The sequence below is a fragment of the Amphiprion ocellaris genome, chromosome 5 (assembly GCF_022539595.1).
Source record: "Amphiprion ocellaris isolate individual 3 ecotype Okinawa chromosome 5, ASM2253959v1, whole genome shotgun sequence".
Taxonomy (NCBI): Eukaryota; Metazoa; Chordata; class Actinopteri; family Pomacentridae; genus Amphiprion; species Amphiprion ocellaris.
Window position 1 is genome coordinate 578798 of NC_072770.1, and position 24045 is coordinate 602842.

At 40.6% G+C, this 24045-nt stretch overlaps 1 protein-coding gene across 15 annotated transcripts in view; it reads right to left on the bottom strand.

The window, feature by feature from the left end:
* Nucleotides 1–1799: 1799 nt before the first annotated feature.
* slmapa (sarcolemma associated protein a) overlaps nucleotides 1800–24045 on the bottom strand; it is a 75922-nt gene continuing 53676 nt past the window's right edge. For 7 of the 15 annotated variants that reach the window (XM_023281090.3, XM_023281089.3, XM_023281085.3 and 4 more), the window contains 13 exons: nucleotides 23629–23694; nucleotides 19773–19832; nucleotides 19558–19632; nucleotides 17493–17573; nucleotides 17036–17095; nucleotides 16707–16832; nucleotides 15621–15695; nucleotides 15425–15525; nucleotides 14318–14522; nucleotides 14115–14232; nucleotides 12860–13031; nucleotides 11920–12054; nucleotides 1800–4775 (listed from right to left, as the gene is read on the bottom strand). In XM_023281090.3, the coding sequence (XP_023136858.2) occupies nucleotides 4680–4775; nucleotides 11920–12054; nucleotides 12860–13031; nucleotides 14115–14232; nucleotides 14318–14522; nucleotides 15425–15525; nucleotides 15621–15695; nucleotides 16707–16832; nucleotides 17036–17095; nucleotides 17493–17573; nucleotides 19558–19632; nucleotides 19773–19832; nucleotides 23629–23694 (1370 nt within the window). In that variant the 3' untranslated portion in view covers nucleotides 1800–4679. Of the gene's footprint in view, nucleotides 4776–9241; nucleotides 9330–11919; nucleotides 12055–12859; nucleotides 13032–14114; nucleotides 14233–14317; nucleotides 14523–15424; nucleotides 15526–15620; nucleotides 15696–16706; nucleotides 16833–17035; nucleotides 17096–17492; nucleotides 17574–19557; nucleotides 19633–19772; nucleotides 19833–23628; nucleotides 23695–24045 lie in introns of all 15 variants that reach the window. The other 8 variants (XM_023281092.3, XM_023281091.3, XM_023281087.3 and 5 more) reach the window with 3 other exon arrangements.

Consider the following 24045-nt stretch of genomic DNA (forward strand, 5'->3'; position numbering starts at 1 on the left):
TTCTCTAAATTCAAAGAATACAAAATTCTGTGGTTTTACTGTGTATCCAGCATGTGTATTTTCTTACCATAATAATGTGGAAAAGTAATAAAACTTTGTGCTTTAAACGTAAAGAAACACAGAAAGAAAGCTGCTGCATGAAGAACATGTCAGAGCAGCAGGATAGTGATGACCATCATCATGGAACTCATAGTAAACCCACCAAAGACCCACCTGTCATCAGCCACATCCAAGAAACAGACGGTATTAAATACAGTAAAAAATGTTGTGAATTTATGGTCAAGGCTGTAAAAGAAGAAATGATTCTTTGTAAAGACAGACCTCTGTGGTGGGCATTTAGAGTTTTGGCCTGTATTTTATATAATTATTCCGGTCAACAGAATGTTTGGTAAAGCATCAGGAGGATAATTGATGCCAGGTTGTCACATGTCCAGGCCTGTTTAGTGTCGTTTCTCTTCATTAGTTCAGCATGTATGTCTTCTCACTGGAAAAGTAGATCATGCTGTTTTCTACTTCATTACATCTCACAGGGAATCATTTTGAAAAGAAAACATAATACTTTTCACTGTTTATGTTTCGGATTAAGCTATTCAAGAAATATGAAAATACAGTTGCAAGCAAAATCATTCAACCCCCTATAACCACTGCTGGGTAAATACAGGTAACTGCAGTCCAACTCTAATCTATCCACCTGTATGTCTACATTTAGAGGTGAATCCAACGGGGACACATGCTAAACCTTGAGTAATACTCATGTCTGTAAAATGGGTTCATTGTGTCAATCCTCCCCATATGCCTCTAGCAGCACCATGGTTCAGACCAGAGAGATGTCCTGAAGTTTAGAGAGAAGATAGTTGCTTTGAACAAGAAAGGAAATGGGTCCAAGAAGATCTCCAAGCTCTAGAATGTTCCCAGAGACTCTGTTTGGAAGCATCATTGGTAAGTTCAAAGCCACCGGTACTGTGGTTGAAAAAAAAAAGCTGAGGGCAAAGCCCTCATAGCCTCATAGGAGATGAAGATACATCCTCATAGCTGAAGATACAGCCTCATAGCTGATGATACAGCCTCATAGCTGAAGATACAGCCTCATAGCTGATGATACAGCCTCATAGCTGAAGATACAGCCTCATAGCTGAAGATACATCCTCATAGGAGCTGAAGATACAGCCTCATAGCTGAAGATACAGCCTCATAGCTGAAGATACAACCTCATAGCTGAAGATACATCCTCACAGGAGCTGAAGATACAGCCTCATAGCTGATGATACATCCTCATAGGAGCTGAAGATACAGCCTCATGGGAGCTGAAGATACATCCTCACAGGAGCTGAATCATTCTGCATGCAACTGTACATATGATTGAACATTACACAAATGTTCTCCAACCCTAATCTGGGGAGGGTGAGAAGCAGCAATTGCCTGTTAGTTGGGCAGATAACAGAAAGATCCTTTAAACTGTCATACGAGCATCAAATCTGGCATGCACTTTACCTATAGGCCAAATACTTAGAAAAAATATCAAAAATTCTAAATCGGGGCCATTTTCCAAAAAAGCGGACACCATCACTTTGGACTTGATTACCCCATTTTTGTGATATCAATAATTTTCATACATTGTTAACACTCTGACATGTGATTCTAACAACAGAAATTATCTATGAACCTTCATTAAATCTTGTTAATTCAATAACCAAAAGAGTTTCAGTTATGGAGAGCTATTTCCTCCCCTGTTCAGTTATCTGCTCCACTATTTCACATTATTCAACGTGCTGCGTGTGAATGAAGACGCTGGAAGCTGGTTTGGTGGGTCAGCTTGCTACAACTTTAATCCAAACATCGCTCTGCATATTCAATACATCTGCATCATCATATCCTCTACAGTCCCCTCAATTCTCTAAACTATTTTAACAAAATAAGTCTAGTAGCACATCATTCAATAACATTTTATTTTACAATTCTCTCTGTACTGTAGTGTTTTTCTCTTTAAACATCAGGAATATTTGTTCGTTTTTTTTTTTTTTTTTAAAACACAGAGACGAAACAGAGTACACGGACGATGACGAGCGCTGCTCAGAAAGTCCAGAGTGTGAACAGACACACAACCCTCCCCTCAACAACACACAAACACACAGATATTCTGCAGAGGCCCAATGTTGGTCTCACAATACATTTTCCGTTAAAGTTTGGACAATGTTCTTCTGTTTGAGACTTTTCATATTGAAATAAGAAAACCAAACAGCTCCTCAGTGTGACGCTGTACTAGACGTAAACCCTGTGAAGCTTTCTGAAAACTGTGGATAAAGTAGTTTCATCTTTAACACAAGTGACAGAGTTTATGACTTTCCAACATTCACGTCATCAAACAGTTCCAGAGCTGTAGCACCATACCCGTCCAGTTTGGGTTTAATCATGAAGGACAGATTTTAGTGAGTGAATGGTGCTTATACTGAATGTTTTGGCACATTTTCCAAAAATGAAGTGCCAAGGTGGTTAAATCAGAGCTTTCACTGACATTTCTCAGCTGCAGTTACAACCTGGGTGTTGAGTTATTTAAACACCAATGTGACGCTAAGCAGCGTTATCCTCAGAATCACAGCCACTTTACAACAGAAACCTCTTTTTAAGATGACATGAGGTTACTGAAAACAGAGCTGGTGTCCCACTGTGACTGAATGTTAAAATATTGACTAAAATCAGAGGATTTATATTAGGAGTCTCAGCTGTCCTTCATGCTGCCAGTTAACGTAGCTGGAAGAGTGTAGCTCCCATGCTAACACTGGCGTCTTAGATGACAACAGGAAATACTAGACTGTTTTTAATGTTTTTTTTTTTATTTTACAGAATTCGCTCAGTGGTTTTTGAGATATTCCATGGAGTACTGAACCAACATGAAATAAAATTTCGATCCATTGAGATGTTTCAGGATGTTAATGTGAGAGCTGAAGCCACAACTCAAACTCCATTTATCAGTCACTTCTGGAGCTTTTAACCTCCATCTCACTGGCTTCATCGGCTGCTTTTCAAAGGCTAGGATCTCCTGCTGTTCACTGCTTAGTAAAAACAAGACATTGGGTCAGATCCTGGAGTGACTTTTTCTTGATTAAATTCAATGGCTACTCATGAAAATAGTCATCAGTCGTGGCCCTGAACTGCCTCCACTGGGTGAAGAAGGCAATGAGCAGCAACTGAAAGCTCTGGAAGAAGCTGGTAAAGCTCCTAATACCAACGGGCCTTAAACAGTTCCATCAGCCAGGTGTGTGTTTGTGTGTGTTGATCAGATGTGGTTGTCTGCGCACACACGCACAAACTGTGGTGTTAGTTACATCTGAGGCACTTTGACCCCATTTTCTGTGCCCCCCACCCCTCAGAAAGTGGAAAAAAATTAAAAATTTAAATTTGGCTTCAAGTTTCAACCTCCGACCCCAAAAACAAACAAAACAAAAGACAGAAAATGCTGTTAGAACTTGAAGAACTGAAAGCAGAACAGAGCAGAACTTCCTAACGGAAACTTTCCAGCAGACTCAGTGGACTGCAGCAGTGATGGAGAACCGATGATCTCCATCACTGGTTGGGCTTCATTGGTGCTCCTACAGCTCAGATTTATGCAGAGTTGCTCTGAAGTAGTCTGTTTGTTGAACCCCAGTCTGCTGTCATGTAGATTTACTGTTCAGTGAGTTACCAACACCTATAGGCTTAAATATGACCCGACACCTGCAGCAGCCAAAGCTAGCTTCTACCCAGGAAAGAAAAAACAGAACGTGAATATATATCATTTTTTAGTTTAGGTGCAAGTGTTTTGGTAAGCAGCCCTTTGAACCGGTGAAGGATTCGACAGATTTAACCTCCACGCTCAGTCAAAGGACGCTAAAAGGACGACGCAACTCCATTTCTGAGATTGTACGAAATAGAACAATGGAGGGTTTGTTTTGTTAGCCTTTGTGTTTGAGAGATGATCGCTATCTAATAGGAACGTTAAGAGAGCAAAAACCTCTCTAAGTTAAACCAATCAGCACTGAGCTCAACATAGTAACAGCTCAGAAGTGTCTGACCTGGAGTTTTACTTTTCTGTCCACCAAAAATAGCAGTGAAACTGGTTCTTGTGGTCCAAACATGCAGAAAGGTTCAGGCTCCATAACAGCCAACAAGTTCCTGCAGTGGAAAAGGTTGAAAAAAGCAAACATTGGAGATGTCTGTAGGAAGGAGGTGATTTGAAGCACTGAACGAGTGAAATAAAGCTGAACGTGGAGCTGTGCTGCTGACGGCTGCAGATAAACACCATCTGTAGCGTCTTTAAACCTTTCCTTCAGTGATGAAGGACGATCGTCTTCCTCCACCTGCACTGAGGCTGCTGGAAAGCTCCACGCTCGCCTGGTGGGAACGTCACATCTGGTTTTTGTAGTTTAGTTTAGCATGGAAGCTCAGCAGCCTGCTGGAGAACAACGCTTCCCAGAAATCAGCAGAGAGACGGAAACCAAAATGCCCCCACCACAGCCGAGAGAGAGCCAAGGATAAAAACAAACCCCCCACTCACAGAGAAACTAAAGGAAATCAAAATAAACCAAGAAGCATCTGAGTCCTCTGTAGAAACCACAACCTTTATATTCCCTCTACAATTATGTACAATTAGACTTTATACAAGTAAAGCAGTGATGCTCTCCTCGCAGCGCCGTGGTCGTGTCTCAGGTGGAGCTGCTCTTGGAGAGGTTCGGGTAGAGGACGGCTGCCGTCACAGCGACCATCACTGCGATGACCGGCATCCAGGGGCTCCAGCCACTCTGTCCCAGACACCATCACACAAACACAGGGAGAATCCAGTTAGTCTGCAGAGCCTCAGCTTTATGAAACCAGGACAGAGAAGAAGGACAGAGGAGGGGAGGAGGACGGTGAAGAGGAGCAGAGCTACGGCAGAAAATAAAAAGCCAAGAATGAGTTCAGTCCAAAAGATGATATTTCTTCTTTGCTGGGTGAACAGGTTAATCACCTCATGGTGAAGGGAGCTTTATTAACAGAGGACGATGCACATGAACCAGGTTAGCTCACAACTCCCAAAAATAACCAAAAAATAACTTCACAAGACAGAACTGAGACAAAAATAATAGAATGAAATAAAGGAAGAGTTTATCCCATCCAGCAGAAAACACTACCAACAAGTCAGTCTCGAGAAATCAAAGAGTTCTGACATCTGAGTAGATTTTTCACATTATTTTCCAGTTGGTGTTCAAGACTCTATTGTATGACAACATCTCTGCTAAACACAGCAGCAGCTAAACCTCTGTGTATGACCAGAACACCAGAGCTTTAAACCTTTAAGACGCTCCAGTAGTGATGCTTTTCATGCTGAGCAGCAGTGACTGCTTTAATAGAGCTCAAGAGAGGAGCATCGAAGGACGAAAGTAGACAACAGCAGCTAGAAGCACAGTGCAAAAACTCAGGAAGCATCCAAAGTCTCTTCATACAGACTAGAGACGAAGTGATGACATGCAAGCAGACATCTCAGCTACATGTTTTTGTCTTATTACTGGCACTGTCAGGAGGGCGAGCATGAACGTTTATCTTATCTTTGATAAAAAACACCAAAATGACACCATTTATCTGAGCTAGAAACTGTAAAAAAGACAACTTATGTAATGGCATTTTGTCAGAAAACTCTAAATCTAAGCTTTAAATCCTTCTATTTGAGTAAAGTGACTTCATTCTACAGTCTCATTTAAAATTCAACCAAAGTAAACCATCTGCACCAGGATTTGCAAAAACTAAATTTAAAAAATGAGGGACTTTTCTTCTGAACTGCAGGCAGTGTTTACACTGAGCAGACAGGAGACCAGTATGGAGACAAATGAAAAGTGGAAGTAGTTAAATATATGTAGTATGGAGAGTCATCGGTTCCTGGTAACACACTGAGGATTGTATATCTTGTTTTGCTGGAGTGTACAAGTGTGAGGCTGTGCAGGTAGCCTTGAGGAGAGAGATCCATCCCTGTACCAGATAAAACTTTAGAGCTCTCTTCCCATGTCAGGACAGAGACGAACTCCCCAGAACAGAGAGAACTCACTCGTAGCTAAACAACGGGATTCAAATGTAGAAATACTGACATCCCTTTATTTTATTACAGTGAAAAAGACCCAGAGTGAGTAAAGATGTGACAGGCAGAGGGTTAAGGTACTTTAGCATTAGAGCTGAGCGGTAGTTTCTTACACTTTCTATTATCTACAGGGTAACATTTATGTGCTGCTTTCACCGTCAGTGAAAAAAGCTTCCTGGCTTGTTGTACTTTTACTACCCAGGCTCATCGACTCTTCAAAAACACATCAGATGTCTTTCATGCTGTTCTGAGATGAGAAAACATGGCAGCAGTTCTCTACTGTGAGGCGGCTACACGAACCACATATGAGCAAGCTGCATGGAAGAGAAGCGGGTTCACAGTAAATGATCTTTTTACCACAAAAGACAATGACTTCAAACACTCACAGGGGAAAGCAAAAGAACAAATATCATCTTTTGGGACTGCGGAAAAGGTAGAAAAACAAAAACGCAGCAGCAAAGTAAAAGAGATCAACAAGAAAACCTGAAAAGGAAAAACAGAAAAGTTACAGACCAGTTTTTCATCACAGCAAAGTGTTTCAAAAAACTGGAAATGCTGGTCGGACAAATAAACAGACATGCAGGAAAACAGGACGACATGATGGAGAAAATAAAAAGCATCGATGGCTGGAGGAAACTAATGACAACACAAAACAATGTTTGGAAGGAATCAGGATGAATGAGTTCATGTGAGCTAAAGGCCAAACCTGGAGCAGATGAACCAGAAAAACAACAGACTCGATGCAAGAGATGGAAGGAAAATGAAATGAACCGCAAACCCTGTTGCAAAATATAAGGAGAAGCAACGCAGAAAACCGAGGGTTAAAAATAAAGCACCAAAACCTGAGAGGGAGGGAGGAGGAAAAGTAGATGAATGAAGCAGGCAGGAGAAGAGTGTTCAGACAGCCTCCTTAAAGGGATACGTCATCTTCACAACATTAAATCCGACAGAAAAACACCAGCTTTAGAATATAAAGGTGTTGGTATTTAGACTGATCTGAGCTTAGAATATTGTCTGCTACTTCATCACATTTAAGATTATTTATAATTAATCATCTAAAAACAAGAATACTTTGTCTAAATATAACAACAGCATTACAAACTTACTTTTCTTCTAGAAATAAAATCTGGGTTTAAAACATTTTTTACCACAAACTAAACAGAATGCTAATACTCTTTATTATAATTCTTGTCAACAATTCCAATAATAAACTGAAGTGTTGTCTGTGCATCCAGCTTTCATCTCATCTAGAAGTAGAGACCCTGCTGAACCGGTTAAACACTCCTTCATTAAAAACCCTCCAGACACAACATGAGGTCTGGACTCCACAGACGTCGTCAAACAACTTCTGCCGGACCATTTCTAATTAAAGTTTAATATATATAGAAATATACCTTGATATAGATATCTGTGAAATTTTGTTTCTGGGATGTTTAAGAACATTTTTTGAGGCTGTTTAAATGACACTAGGACCTCAGAAACTATTAATAAAGATGAAAGTTATTTCACATTTTTCTTAGATCAAACAGTTTCTGATGGATGAGTTGAAACATAATTACCAAAAAAAGTTAGAGCTCTAGAACTCTGTTATACTGGGATCAATATTTTTTAGCAGCATTGTATTTTTTGTACTTGTCAAACAGCTCAATCAGTAATCAAAGTGCAACAAAAATAACTATATAAAATGTTTGCAATCCAGTACTTCATGTTAAAAATATTAGATATGATTTGTTTTATATTATAGTACATGAAACTGCTTTTGGTCCAAAACATATCACTATCTGATTTCTGCATTAGAGGTTTGTTTGTTAATGTTTACTCAAAGATGGGACTTTTCATGACAGCTTCCTTTTTATTCTCATATTTCAACTTAACATAATTCAAGACTATTTTTTATACTGATTTGAATGAAATGATAGAAAATACCAGTGAAAATTTCAGACTTTTATGACTAATAGTTCCTGAGATATTGTCTAGAAGTAGTTGATACAGTCACCAACAAATTCAGACACCATTTAAATAGGCATAGTTTTAGTTTATCAGAATCAACCAATCAGGTGGAATAACCCTGAAAACATCAATCAGCTACTGAAGGAAATGATAGCGCTTTTAGACTAAAATGAAACTACATGTGAGTTTGGGCTATAACGGGAACTTACAGAGCAAGAAAAATCTAGAATAAACTCTTCCTAATGAACTGTGTAGTAGTCTTCAACATCTATAGCAAAGAATGAGTTTTCTGCAGAGACAGTCCATTACCTTTATCAGGATGTCTTAGCCCATCATCTCTGATGAATCACAGGTGGATTAAACTAAAGAATGGGACACCTGAAGACACGATTAATGTTTTTGATTCTACTTGTGGTTTTCCTGCTATCTCCAAGCCTGCCTGATATCCAATAACAACCAGTAAGGACACGGCATAAAGATAAAAAAAGAGGAATTCTATTTACGGAGCTTAGAGACGGACATTTCCTTGAGGTATCCCTGTAAGTGGAGGGTCTGGATGAGCTTTGTGTTAGCTGAAGCAGAGCAGAACAAAGTGACTGATGGCCATGCAGTTAGAGCAGCTCAGACCAGAAGACGAGCACCAAACTGGAAGATGACGATACTGGATCTTAAAGGAAAGTGTTGGAAGTGAGGAGAACGTCCTGATGATCAGAATTCAGGGTTCAACTTATGCAATAACTTATTTTATATTTGGAATTATTGACAACAATTTGTAGAAATCTGCTTTTACTTCGACATAACTCATTGTTGTCATTTGTTGTGGACGATTGACAACGTTGATATCTGGAAAGCTGATTATTGATGATGAAGAGTAAATGGTGGATATCTGCACTACATGTCCAGTGTGCTGTTAATAGTATTATGGCTTGTCCAGCCTTTCGTACTTCGTCCCTTTAAATGACGAGGTCAGGATGATGGGTTGATGCCTGCAAGAGTACTAAGATTTGCCTGAGGAAAACCTGCGTTGGGTTCTGAGTGTGGTGTCTTCTTTTCTACTCTAGCAGTTCACATTTCCAACCAAAATCAGTCTGTGACCCTGAATTCATCAGCGATCAGGACGACATTTTCACCTCAGTCATCTTTCCCTCCAGAGATGATGGACAGACAGAAGGACAGACAGAGACAGACTGATGTCATATCGATGTGTACCTTTCTACCACAACTGGCCGAAACACCAGTAGAGCAGAGCCAGGACAAGGCCCATGAATATGGCTTGGACAGGCTGCAATATGGATGGCTAGAGGGGAGGAGGGGCAGGGGGTGGAGGAGAGGGACAAGAAGAAATCAGCCAGCAAATCAACCAAAACCAACATGGAGGATGGAGCAGCTACAGCGAGGGGGGAGGAGGGGGAGAGAGACAGAAAGGGGGGGTTGGACGACGATTGGTTTGTATCTGGTTAGTTGCTTCTACAAAGCAACACTTATATTCTACACATTCAGAAACACAGCAGCAGGAGAGCAGCCCTCCGTCACCAGGTTCAGCTGATGAAGTCTGACAGCCTCGACCAGTCAGCTGGACGGAAAGACAAGAGTCAGGTGACTGGAATCAGGTCCAGAAAAAGAAGCAGGTACCAAGACAATCTCCAGACCAGCTCACAAGCAAGGAGCAGATATTTAGCTCCTGGTAAAGAAAAATAAAATAATTCTAGCTGATCACAACTCCAGCTGATAGATCAGGTGTCATCTATTAAATTAATTGTGGCAGTGATTCTTATAACAATGTTTTGAACAATAACTTCCAGATCCACTGGCACCAGCTTTTATCTTTCTCCTCTATGACAATAAAGTCAATAAATTTGGGACATTTAATCAGAGACTCTACATTTGTCACCACTTTTTAGCATTTATACCAGTAATGTACAGATGAAGCTGTGGTCATTTATTTTCCCTCCTCATCTGAGTCGGCACCTTCCAGACATGAGATATGGAGCATTGAAGCTTCATCAGTTTGTGTTCATCTGCATTGATTCTCACAGCTCAGTTCTGACATTCACACCACCTGATGGAGAGTCACAGTATTTCCTACAAAGGTGCATTAAGAGACGTATAAGACATAATAATGTACTAACATACAAAGGATGAAACCTAAATCTGTAACTAACCTTTTAACTTTAACTGATATTCTGTGACTCGGTTTGTCAGTTTGAGTCCAAGTCTAAAAGGACGGTGGAGTCAGAAGGAACGTCTGCTGCTGCTCCTCATCTTCAGGTAACAGTAGCTACAATTAGCCTACTATACCTGAACATCCACACTTGCATTGTGGGTAATGTAGGCACCATGTTTTAGCAGGACAAAGAAAGCATGAAAGAAGGAAGATTAATTCTCTGATTCTGCAACATCAGTTTATATATTTTCTAAACTCTAATGAGCTAAGCTATCAGCTGAGTAGATACGACTTCGCAGCATTGGTGCTCACCAATTCTCCAAAACAGTCACAACTTTAATCCTGTTCATAACACAGGACAGTATATTATGGCTGCTAAAGCCGACCTTTTAGGGCTTTCTTGTTTGTGATTTAGGAGCCATTTGATCCCACGGTAAGTGAGAATGATGTGTTGCATTACAACCAGAATCAAACCAGCAGATTATGGAGATCATCTAAGCACCTTTAAATGGAGGTAAATGTGAAAGTGAGTGCAGCTGGATATTACTAATGTGCTGGACCATCACTGATGCTACTTTCATAAGGAGAAGAGATTAAAAGACACTTTAGGTCATAAATGTGCACATCTTCTGTAGAGTTTTGTTTTATCTGCCTGAATGTTGAACTTTTATCTGACTTTTATCTCTGAATGTTATTACTGATAGACAGTGACAATAAGACCAGAGTTGTGATAAACAGGAATTATTCTTTGGAAGCTTGTCCATCTAGTCCAGTGGTCTGGATCAGGACTCTTATTCTGAAACGTTTGTCCAAACAAAGCCGGAAAACAAGACAAACAAAAGCTGTGACATTAACAAATGAGTGCAGAGAATAAGGAGGCAGGTAGATGAGAGAAAAGAAGAGGAAGAGGAGGAAGAGGGGTAACAGAGGAAGAGGCTGCTCCGCCTCACTGATTTTACAGCAGCTTTCCTTTATCAGTTCAGGATAAAAAGTCACATGATGTCTCCTGTAGAGTTTCAGTGCTCAAAGAGCTGCTGAAATCACAGTTTAAATGACATTTTCATACTGGTTATGTTTCACTTCCACTACAAAGGCTGCTGGCGGTCCTCACGAGTGTAGGGAGACTTTTTGTGTCCTGTTAGTAAGTAGTGAGGAGGAAGGCTGTGAAGAGGAATTAAACCTTTAGCAAAAGAAACTGTAGGAAAAACATCTGAGTTTAAAGCAAACAGAAAAATGAAGGTCATAAATAGTCCATCTTTGGTATTATTAAACAGGATGTGTGTGTGTGTGTGTGTGTGTGTGTGTGTGTGTGCGCGTGTGTGTGATCGAGGGAATTCAAGGGCCACAAGAGCTACTGCTGAGGTGACAGCAGGGATAGATGAGAGCCTTGAGAAGGCTTTAGGTGTGTATGTATGTGTGCATGGCTTATTTATACTGTGTGGTGTGTATTGACTTGATTGTTACTTGACTGTTCTTTGACTGCTCTTTTTCCAACCCATCTCATTTCTCTTTCCATCACTCCCTCTTTTCCCTCCAACGCAAACACTCACAGGTTCCCAAACACACACACACACACACACACACACACACACACACACACACACACAGAGCTTGTCCCTATAATTCCGCTATCAGCTCTCCCTGGAGTCTTTACTGCCTGTGTGTGTGTGTGTGTGTGTGTGTGTGTGTGTGTGTGTGTGTGTGTGTGTGTGAGAGAACTCACAGAGCTGGTCTTGTCCTGCAGCAGCTTCAGGTTGCTCCTGCACTGCTCCAGCTCCTGGTGGATGTTCAGCTTCTCCTGCTCTGTCTTCTCATAGCGCTGACGAAGGTCGAGCAGCTGGGACTGTGTGTCTTCATACTACACACACACACAGACACACACGCACACACATGCAGCACAATGACTTCTACAAACTGAGGCCATCAATGTCCAGATACAGGGGACATAACTGCAACTGAGGAATACCCTCGCTCTGACCTGACTTTGTGCCACACCTTTCACCCTCTGAACCCAAGAACCTGTCAGCTTAAACAGCTTCAGACTGTGATGTTTCATCAGAGTCAGCTTATTCTACATGTCAGCACCATGTAGGAGTCATACGTGACTCAGCTGAGACCATCGGACACATCACATGAGGTCCCTTTGTGTTTCCACAGAGCAGAGAGGAGATGACAGGAGACTGGGGAGGAAACTAAATCACACTGATCAATAAAATAAATGCTGGATGGTTCAACAACGGTACACAGAGGACCAGGTTGTTGGAAGATAAATTCAGCATGGTGAATATTCTATTAGAGCTGATGTGCGATGTAAGGTTGTAAAAATGTAAACCGGTCAGGTCAAACAGCTCTTGGACAGTATGTGGAGCCCTCATCTGTTCCCCGTATTTATAACGCCTATGGTTGGACACATGTTGGAAGCATTGATTCCATCTTTAAATTTTTGTAAAACAAAGAGATTCAACATTTGTTCTTTGTGATTTATGGGATGTTAACTGTGACATACTGCACAGAAGACATGCATGGTATGGACTTTATGTCATGGTGAGAAATGAGCCACCGTCAGTAAAAATGTGACAGGAACAAAAAAAGGTTCAGAGGTTTAAAGTGCTGCTACTGAGATGGTTTACAGTAAGCAGCTGTCCTCACTAAGATAGAAGTACCTCTCTCTGCAGCGTGTGTGTGCGGGCCTGGGCCTGGTCCAGCTGGCTCTTCAGTCGACCTGCGTCCTGCAGGTGTTGATTCTCCAGTGAACCCAGTTTGTCCTGCAAAACCTCCTCCCTCTTCTCCAGAGACTCCAGACTGCTGCTGAGGACCAGACTCTGCTCCCTGGTGCTGCACAAACATCACACAAACATCCAGTCAAAGCCATTTAAACATTTAGGAGTGTCAGCAAGTCACAGATGGTAGCCACAGATCTTCACACACCTGTTAAATCAGTTTTTCTATGAGCAAAAGTCAAAACTCAGTGTAGTCTTAAAGCCCGGTGTTACTTCATGTATTAAAAGTCATGCAATTGGCACTTAGTTTATTGGAATCTAGTAAAAAGGCGGCTGATGCTCAGATAAAGTCCTGCTGAGCTCTAAGCCCTGATGAACATCTGTTCAGTGTGCTGTCGTCCCCTCGTACTTCTCTGCCTGAATCAGTCACATCCTGCACCTGTCCTTTAACGCTGAACCCAAACTGTGAATCTGATCTGTGCTCCTGTCTGCTGTCCTGAGCCACCGCTGATCACTCTGGTCACCGCTGTCCTAAAGAATCTCCGTCTGGATGTCAACAACTACACAGGTTGTGACGTATGTTAGCTTTAGAGTAAGCTGACAGTTTGGGAGCTTTTCATTGCAGTGTTTTATTTTGAAGGTCAGGACACTGATTTTGTTAGCAGCAATCATTTTCTTTTTAGATGTTGAAAGTTTGAGTCTGGCTCTGGAGAAAGATTGATGATATTTAGCTAGTTAGCACATTTAGCTTGTTGTCCTCTCGCACCAACGATCATAGACTGCATCAGGTCCCTTTTTTACCCACCTCACCACACCATATCAGTATTATCAAACATACAATAATCCTGTGACATGTTGTTTCTTCCACTTTCAGTGTAATAGTGGAATTTCTACTTGTGTACTATATCAATGTTACTTATGTATATTTTCATGTAAATCTGTCTTTTTTCGAGTGATGCCTCTCCATTTTCCCTTGTTTTCTGGTGTAACACTGCACATTTCCTTACTGTGGGGTTAATATCAGTGGCTGGTCTAACTGATGTAGAATGGGAGTCAGTAATATTAGATCTAGGTTGTAAAGCTTAACCATAACTTTATGTTTGTGGCATGTGTTTTTTCTTGAGCATAAAGTGCCAGTGATTGCATACAACATGTGTAAATAACGATTTCTTCTTGGTGAACTAAAACAGAGCATCACCTGCTCAGCTCAGCCTCCAGGCGGTTCAGTTTGTCTGTGAGAGTTTGCCGTTCAGCTCTCAGGCTGTCACAGTCCTGCTGCAAACACACACACCTCTGCTGCAACACAACACACTCTTCTGAGGGAGACAAGACAGAACGTGGAGTTACAATCAGCATCTAATAAAACAAACGCTCATTTCAGGGACAGCCTCCCACTCTCACCCTGCAGCTGGCTGGCTGTGTTCTGCTGCTGCTGCTGCTGTGTGAAGGCCTCCTGCAGTCGGCTGATCTCTTCCTCATATTTGGTAGCCGTGTTCCTCCAGTGCTCCAGCTCAGAGCGAACGCTGCCCAGGTCTGACTGCAGGACAGCGATCTCACGCTCACGCTCCGCCGTGGCCGCCTCCATGGTGTGTCGCAGGACAAGAATCTGACAGCAGAAACACAATCCACAGGTCGGTAAGTTTGTCATGCCAACAGAATTCACTCGAAGTCTTACAGTTTAAAGTGAAGCATGTGGCATAAAGAGAGTCTGAAACAGCAAAGGGGAGCTATTCAGACTGAGTCACAGTCATTCTGTCTCAAATCATCACATTCTTAGAACAATTTCTCCTTGACCATCCCTGGTTTCCCTGAAAATGTTACAGCATAAATTACAGATATTTATAAAGATATCTAGATTTTTATCAATATCTGTATCAAATAGATATTTATAAATATATGTGCAAAGCTATAGGTTCTAATATCAAATGCTAAATTACTCATCCACTTTAACACGTTTAAACATTAAAATCTGAAGCTATGCTGAAACAACAGCATCTAAAAAAGCTGTCAGTTTCAGCTATTTCTTATCATGCTGTTTATTTATAGTGAAATGTTTTTTTAGTGATATTTAGAGAACCAATTTGAAACTCCAGATCTCTGTTTCACTGGAAATAGACTATCAAGTAATATTTTTATCTTTGTGGTCCAGTTTGTCATACCTGCTCCATCAGTCCTGAAATTAAAAGTTAAAAATGCTTTTATTTTCTTTTTTCTAGTATTTCATATCAAAATGTATTCTATATCTGAAGTTTTGCGTTGTTGTGACACTCAACTACATCTACTTGACTTCTCCATTATGTGTGTTCAAAAATGAGATGGCTTCGATTTGTTTCACATTTCAGCTCACCTGTAATCAGAGGTTATTTGATCTACTTGTGTAATATATATAGGATTCTGAATTAGTTTAGTGGCATAATGAGAATCTTCAGGCCTTCATCTTTGATGGTTGCTGAGATCAACATCGTTTCAGATTTCAATGTGCAAAGAAATGTGTGAGTGAAGTTGTACCTCCTCCTGGGCGGAGTAGAGCTCCTCTCTGGTGCTGCAGATGGTGCTCTCCCTCTGCTCCCTCAGCGCCTCCATGTCAGTCTGCAGCTTCCCGAGCTGAGCTAAACACACACAGGAAGTGAGGTGGGAGCACGTTAGACCATGACATGCACCAGTCTGGACTCCTTTGACCTGCACATGTGAGTGTGTTACTAACTCTGCAGGTACTGGATCTGTTTGGTCGACTCCTCAGTCAGCTTGGAGTTACTCCTCCTCTCCTCCTCCAGCAGAGCTACAGACAGACAGACAGACGACTGGTCAGTTATGATGTCACTTTCAGTGTTCAGCACATTTTAGTTCTTCTATGAATAGTTCTGTGCTGGGAGTGTTGTATTTTCGGTGTTAAATGTGGGTTTTGACTGTGATTCTAGCTGCTGTAATAAAGTTAAATCAATCACTTAGTCAATCTATTCGTCTGTCTGACAGAGAATTAAAGCTGCATTTGAACTAAATGTCCTGAACATCAAACTGTAGCGTCACATATTAGAGTGAAATTCAGAGACAATGTGAATACACTGCCAATGCAAAAAAGGTCACACACTCTAATATTTCAATGGACTGCCATTAGTTTTAAATATGGAATCATTTCAATAAGCTTCTGCAATGCCACAGCATTTATTTCTGTCCAGAGTTGGATTAATTTTCTACCAAGATCTTCTATTGATGATGGGAGAATCAGACAAAGTCTTCTCCAGAACATCCCAAAGGTTCTCAGTGGGGCTGAGGTCTGGACTCTGTGGAGGACAATCCATCTCATGCTCCCTGATCCACTCATTCACAACGTGACCCCATGAATCCTGACATCGTCATCTTGGAACATGAAGAGAACCTTCACTGATGGAAAGACCTGGTCATTCAGTATCTTCAGGTAGTCAGCTGACCTCATTCTTTGGGAACATAACGTTGCTGAACCTGACCAACCCCAGATCATAACTCTAACCCCCACTAGCCATGATGAGGGCATCACTTTATCCACCTCTCTTCTTACCCTGATGCCCCCATCACTCTGGAACAGGGTAAATCTAGACTCATCAGACCACATGAATTCAGTTTTATTTATATAGCACCAATTAGAATTCAGATTGTCTCAAGATGCTTTACAGAACCCAAACCTCACCAAACCCCTAACTTAGACTGATATACTAGCATTTGTTACTGCATCCGACCTTAATTGTTGAAGCGGAGCTAGAATTTAGTCTGAACTCCCTGTGCGGTCGTTACAGTGACAGTAGAATTGAATTACCTTGGAGCTCCAGACATTTCTGCTTGCCAGTGTTGGCTAATTCCTGGGCCTCCAGAAGCTCTCTGTGGAGATGGTGGATGACCTGCTCTGTGTCTCCAGGCTCTAGACCGGCCCGATGCAGCTCAGCTACACACACAAACACAGAGTCATTCAAGATTTTTGATTTTCTAAACACGCTAACACCCTGTCATAATCTACAAACTACCAAAGCCAGTGAGCATCATAATGGAGCAGCTCTCCTAAAGGATGCTGAACTGTATTATGAATGTGGCATTCAGGTTCTGGGTCAGTTAGAGCAGCACAAAGCAGAGAGGAGTAGTCATGGCTACCTTTGAGCAGTGCTACTCTGTTCTGTGGTTCATTCAGCTCCTGGTCGTCCATGTTACCGTCTGAAACCAACAAAAATTAAGTCACTAATGAAAGATTTAAAAAACAACAATGCCATATATAACAATTAAAATATGATAAATACATCAGTTTGAGATAACTACTGATGCTAAAATGGACTTATTTAAGGTTTCACATCATTAGAAAATCAATGTAAAGGTTACGTAGTTCCCAACAAATTACTTAGAACATATTCCATGATTAACTCTTTACAGACAGAAGCAGAATGACGACCTTTAGTGACTTTAACACTATTGAACAACAGGTCACATCTTCCAGAAAAACCTTGAAACAAAAACTGAATAACTGCAAAATATACAAATCTAAAACCTGACAGAGGAGTAAAGTCCTCTAGATCAGACTAAAAACTCTGGTTTGACACACAGGACTGTTACTGACCTGACGTGTCGTCACTGCTGCGGTCTTTACTGGGACTCAGAGTGTCGGACATGTCTGACTCTTTGGCATCCATCTGATTCCCTGTAGACAGACGGACACACAGAGGTTAGCCATGACGACACAGAGGAAACCACCAGAAAACTAAATGAAGGATGGAACATAACAAAACACTAAAACAGAAACAAAACTTTATAAACAGGCCAATACTAACAAACATACACACGTCACGTGTGCTTGTAAGTGCATGGATACATTTCAATTCAATTCAATTCAATTCAATTCAATTCAATTCAATTTTATTTATATAGCGCCAATTACAGTCAAATTGTCTCGAGACGCTTTACAGAACCCATATGCCTGAACCCCAGAGCAAGCCAAAAGGCGACAGTGGCAGGAAAACACCCTTTTAACAGGGAAAAAAACCTTTGTATGTACACCACCAGTACTGGACGCACCTTCTCATTCAGTGCTTATTATTTATATGTATTATTTTATACACTGCAGATTAGTACTGAAGATTAACATTTTACTGTTTACAACATAATTCCATGTGTTCTTTTATAGATCTGATGTTTTCAGTATTAATCTATAATGCAGAAAATACTTAAATAAAAAACACTGAATGGTGGTACCGGTAGTGTAGTCTAAAACTGTTCTAGTGAATGAGGCACAGCAAGATTGAAGTGCTAAAAGAAAACAATAGCCGTTCGGAGGAGTGTTTTTTTTTGTTTGTTTTTTTAGTAGTTTTCACTGTTACTGTGTGTTATTGTACATCTATCAGCTGTTTCAAGCTGTAGACTTGGTACTAAGTTGAGGGTTGGGTTTGCTTCATGATCAGACTAGGGTAAGGGTGAGACATGGAGGTGAGATCGTTACAGAAATACATTAATACTTTAATATATAGGGATGTACATCTAAATGGGTTTTAGTCTCAGCTGACACACATGGCTGCTGGTATGTCAGAGCATTGGAGTCCACAGTGGACCCTCACATCAGCACAGACATAGGTCAGAGGTCACAGCTGAGTGAATTCACCTCGTCTGCACAGAAATACTACTTCACAGAAAGCAAGTCAACGCAACGGTCTTCAGTCAACTGAAAACAACAAAAGCTGACGAGTCAAATACAGATTACACGACATCGTCCGAGGGGGAGGGGGCAGGTTGAATCTGAATATTTGGAACTCAAAATAAATATTCAGATACGACTGAATATTCGGATATTCGGGTCCAGCCCTAATACACAAGCTGGAAAACCCTCTGACAGCTGACATTTAGACATTTCAGAGTTAGCTGAAGCAGCTCCAGTGAAAAAGACAATAAGGCAAGCAGACTGTGAGGAAGCGGTTTGTTCTTTGTTCAATGTCAAACCTTGTGCAAACATGCTGCATAGTGCAGTAGATAAGTAATGAGGAAAAGCCTGGATTTCAAAGAAGGTGTTTCAGAATTCACGTCTTTTACATTTGTGTATGCAGATTGATGTGGACTTTGAAGGCAGACAGCTCACATGCTGTTCATACTAATAAAGGTACGTGTAGTCTGCTATATAGACGATCACGTTGCCCTTAATATCAGCCCACAAAGACATAAACTTCAGGTCACAGATTCTGGACTGTAAGCAGACATCTGTATAAGGGTCTGTACAGAAACTTGTGGACATTGATGGATGACAACATTTAGGCCAGGCAAACCCTTAAAGACACAGAAAACAGAAATGGGCCTACAGGAGCTGACTGTGGGAGAGAAGCACTGTCTTTGAAGTGGAACCTGAGCTGTGGAAGTTTGCAGACCAACAGCACAATGAAGGAACAAAAACAAAAAGATTATCTGCTCTCTACATGTTTACCACTAGTGGACAGTTTTTCACTGGATGGATGTTTTGTTGTGACATAGGAAGTGTAAAGCTTCTGTCACTGAAATCAAAGTCTGTGCAAAAATATGACAGATTGCACTTCAATTGTTCAATAAAATATATATCCTGCTGTGTGTGTGTGTGTGTGTGTGTGTGTGTGTGTGTGTGTGTGTGTGTGTGTGTGTGTGTGTGTGTGTGTGTGTGTGCGCGTTACCTTTGAGTCGATCAGGGCTGGCAAGGATGTCGTCTTCTGCAGACTGGTTGTTCTGTAAGTGAGCATCCATCACTTCTACAGACAAACAGGAACACACAAACATCAGAGCTTCAAAGGTTCTTTAGAATTCAGCTTTATTTCTTTATCTTTTCAAAGTGAACCGTTCCTTTGGGTAGTTTTCTCTCTGGTTTCTAGTGAGTTCACTGGTCTCTTACCATCAAAGTTAGCTAGCTTGTGGATGGAAGAACTCACAGTCTCCTTCAGCTGTTTGACGGCTGCCGAGAGAAAAAAGAAAATGGGGGAACCAATGAATAAAGTCAGACGTTGGATTTGGATCAGTTCTTTTATATCTCCCTCAAACTCTGCAAACGTCCAGTGATCCAACTTTACAGCCTGTTAGCAGACATACACAGAACTACACCAACTCAGTCATCAGCTGGATTAGTAGCTGGTTAGTAGTGGTAAGAAATGTCCGGAAAATCATGTTCGATCTGACTTCATTAAGTTGCAGAGAGTCATAAGAGTTCTCATTTCCATTGTTGATTCTTTTTTAAATAACTTATCAGTTGTTTGGTCTATAAAATGTCAGAAAATAATAGCGGTGAGTGTTTTCCAAAACCCAAGATGATGTCCTCAAATGTCTTGATTAGTCCACAACTAAATATTCAGTTACTGTCAGAGGAAGAAAGAAACCAGAAAACATTCACAATGAAGTAGTTGGAATCTGAGAATTTTTACTTTATTTTCTTTAAAAAATCTCAAACTGATCAAACAATTATCAAAATAGTAAGTGGTTAATTGCAACCATGTAATTGGATCTCTACTGGATTTGAAAAGGATCCGTGAGGAGTTAGTTTCGTGAGTTCCTTGGAGGAAAAAACAGGCAGTTTATGTTGTTTTGAAGGATTGATGGTACCGTTTGGAACACAGAGCTGTTTGTGGTGCAGTTGTGTTAGAAAGGAGCATCAAAAAATGACAAAAACATAAAAAATACAGACTGACCGATGTTATAAACAAACTGTAAAACCTGCTAAATGCTGAAATGAAGTTGTTGTAGATCTCTTAACTTTGAAACTAAATATTGCAGACGCAAGACACCTACTCTACCACACTGACTGGGCCAAGACGTTACCGGCTTCTTCCACATTATACTTGGGGAGAAAATGGTAAATCACCAATCTTCAGATTCAACTGATCTCAATAAAATAGTCCCGCGCCATCTCAAGTCCTGTTGTATTCCACAACAAATTAATGTAACAAACAGCTAATGGGTCACCAAACAAGGAAAGTAGCATTAACAGTTAAACACCAGCTGATTCTCAGAAATCAAGAAACGTTTTCATGAGTCCTTTCAGACGTGGGGAATGAAATGTTGCTGCTTCATCAGTCTGTCAGTGTCGGCATTCTGTCATTCAGACAGACATCAGTTTTACATGAATGTTCCTCACAGCCCTGCGACAGACTGGCGACCTGTCTAGGGTGTCCCCTGCCTTCGCCCGAGTCAGCTGGGATAGGCTCCAGCCCCCCCATGACCCTAGTGAGGATTAAGCGGTGTATAGATAATGGATGGATGGATGGTTTCCTCACAGCATCGTTAAAACCCACCACAGTCTCACAGAGAGACGCGGGATAATATTTACCACACAACCAAGACAGAACAGAACATCCATATTTAAGGCGCCTAAACGTCCACCAGTCAGGATCTAACAGCACAGTGTGAGTTCTCCACTTCACACAGGTGAGCTGTCAAACACAGGAGCTGCAGTTCAATAGTTACACACTGGTTATCCTTAGGTTCAGTCCTGACCTCAGGATGTTATTTTACAGTGAAAATCTGATCTGTTTACTAAAGCCAAATCATTATTGTCTTATTTCAAGTGTTTTTATTACAGTGATTTTTCAGCTGCCTAATTATTCATCGTACTAACTCAACATTGGTAATATATAATGTATACACAGAATTTAGCATCTCATTTTTTTCTAAATACAGAACACTGTGCAATATGAACAAAATCTGTGCAATATCAGTATTTTCTACTTATGGAAGAATCTGTGGAAAACCAATGTTTTCTCTGAATACAGAACAATGTTATTTTCTACATTCTGAATTTCTATATATGGAAGAATCTCCACAATATATATATTTTTTAAATGAAGTACTGATGGCCCCATTTTTTTGCACTATTCCTTTTGCTCTTTGCAAATTTCCCCACTGTAGGATTATCTTATCTTAATCATTAAAGTACCTAGTTCAGACGTGCGCCCGTTTCATACGGAAACGTCAGTAGGATAGCAGCTTTTATAGAAAAGTGAGCAGGGTGTGAATTCAGACAAAGATCGGAGTAGCAGAAAGGAGAGAGAGCGGCTATTTAAACAGCTTCAGGTATGAGTGCTAACGGGGTTAGTGTTTTATTTGCTAAAAGTTGCTGAAAAATTGTTTCAATGTGAGGTGATTACATAAAAAGAACCAACCAAGAAAAGGGTGCGCACAAAAACACGATATAAACAAGAAGATCAGCCAATTAATCTGGAGAAAACCTACAGCAGCAGCATGCAGGGAAAATATGGAAAGATCTGTTTAAAAAGGTCAAAGCAGGAATGTCAGCAGTGTTTAAAAGGATCGCAAACATCTGCAGAAAAAAGAACACAAAGCACCAGAAAACCCCAATTCTTTGAGACAGGAAGTTCAACGAGAACTGACTGAGAAGTAAACACCTCCAGTAGGAAACCAGGACACACCAAAAGAAGTGTATCAAAACCTCTGTAGCAAACCTTTGCTCCCTAAACCACAAAGAGTTCAACTAAGAAAGCAAACACATGGCATGAAGTAAAGTCTGCAGCGCAACACTTCAGATGGCCAGAACCACATTAAACTTTTATCTGCACAAAGCTAAGTGTGACAGCTTTAACAGATTTAAGACAAAAGCTGCATTTATTAGCTACCTACACTGTAAAAACAATTTTTAAAAAAAATCTATTTATCATGTATCTTGACACATGTAGCAGGTTATAGCTTACCTCTAGACCACCTGTAGAAAGCTTAGCGCATCATTTCGGTCTCTGAACTGAGCCCAAGTCTTTGCTTATGTCCATATTAATGAGCTGGGCTTCTAAGACACGACTAACAAGCCTTTGTTCTCACTGTATTTAACACATCCACTGGCCTGAGGTCACTAAACCTTACAAGTCTATCATAGTGCACCTTTACTAACTCCCACAATGCTCTGCTGGCTAACACAGAAGTGACTGCCTCCTCTGGTCACTGAAGGAACTACAAAAGCACTCAGAGAACAGTACTCCGCCAAGGCTGCTCAGTCGTATCATTTCCAACCGCTGAAATCTTTAACAAATCCCTGGATCCAGACTATAAGCCGCATCACAGCCAAAATCTAATCAGGTGGTCCTTGTGTCATTTCTGACCTTCCCTGAAAAATTCATCCAAATCCGTTACTCTGTTTTTGAGCAATGTTGCAAACAGACATACGATTTTACGTATTTAAATACTGGCATATTGGATATTCTGGATTTAAAATCTAGTTCTGTCAAGATCTCAATGTAGCATCTTTGTGAACATTTTGGAACTCAGCCAGTCATCAGAAGACTCTTCATCCATCTATCTGGATTTAAAAAACCTTGATCAATGAAATGTATCAGTTTACGAGTTACAGAAGGTTCCTCCAGAGCAAAAGCTTTGTTGACGTACAGCAGCAATTATCAGTGAGAAAAATAAAATCTGTTCAGCATCTTAAGAATGAGAAAAAATAAAATAATCATGGTAAGTCTATTATAATCAGAATCAAATTCTTAGTACAAAATTCTGCAGCTTTAATTAGGAGAAAATGGGATATTCAATGAGAATATTGATCGCATGGAATTAAATTTTTTACTTCGTTATGTTTGACAAATTCTGATGATTACCTCATTACAATTTAACTTGCCATGATTTCTCTTTTATTTTTTCCAATCTTACTTCGCAGATTGTTTTTTCCTTTGCATCGATGGGCCACTACAGCCGTGGAATTAATATCCAAAGTGTTTCTGTGTACAACTGGAATGGATGCTTGTACTCACGCGGACACTCAATCAACTGCTGGATTCTAGTCGAGTCTCCTCCGCTGTTGTTAACATGACAGTTGTCTGACAGAAACACAGAGAACTGACGTTACTATGACGACTATCAGACTGGAGCTGGGTACTGATCTCAGATTTGATTGATTCTGCTCATCAGTGTCAGAATGGACTGGATGGTGGCAAAAAACATGTGGCAGTTGCCAAGTGTAATTTTTAGGAATATTTTTGTGAAAAAACAGAAGTCTATATTTGATTAGCTTCTTCTTTGGACTGTTATCACCTTACACACATCTGTTGATGCATGTAAAACCAAGTCAACGGACACTGAAGAGCGGAAGGTTAAATCTGACTTTCTGGATTAGATAAGCAGAATCAAAAAGCATCTTGTGTTGTGAGCACTCAGCTCCTCTAAACCTG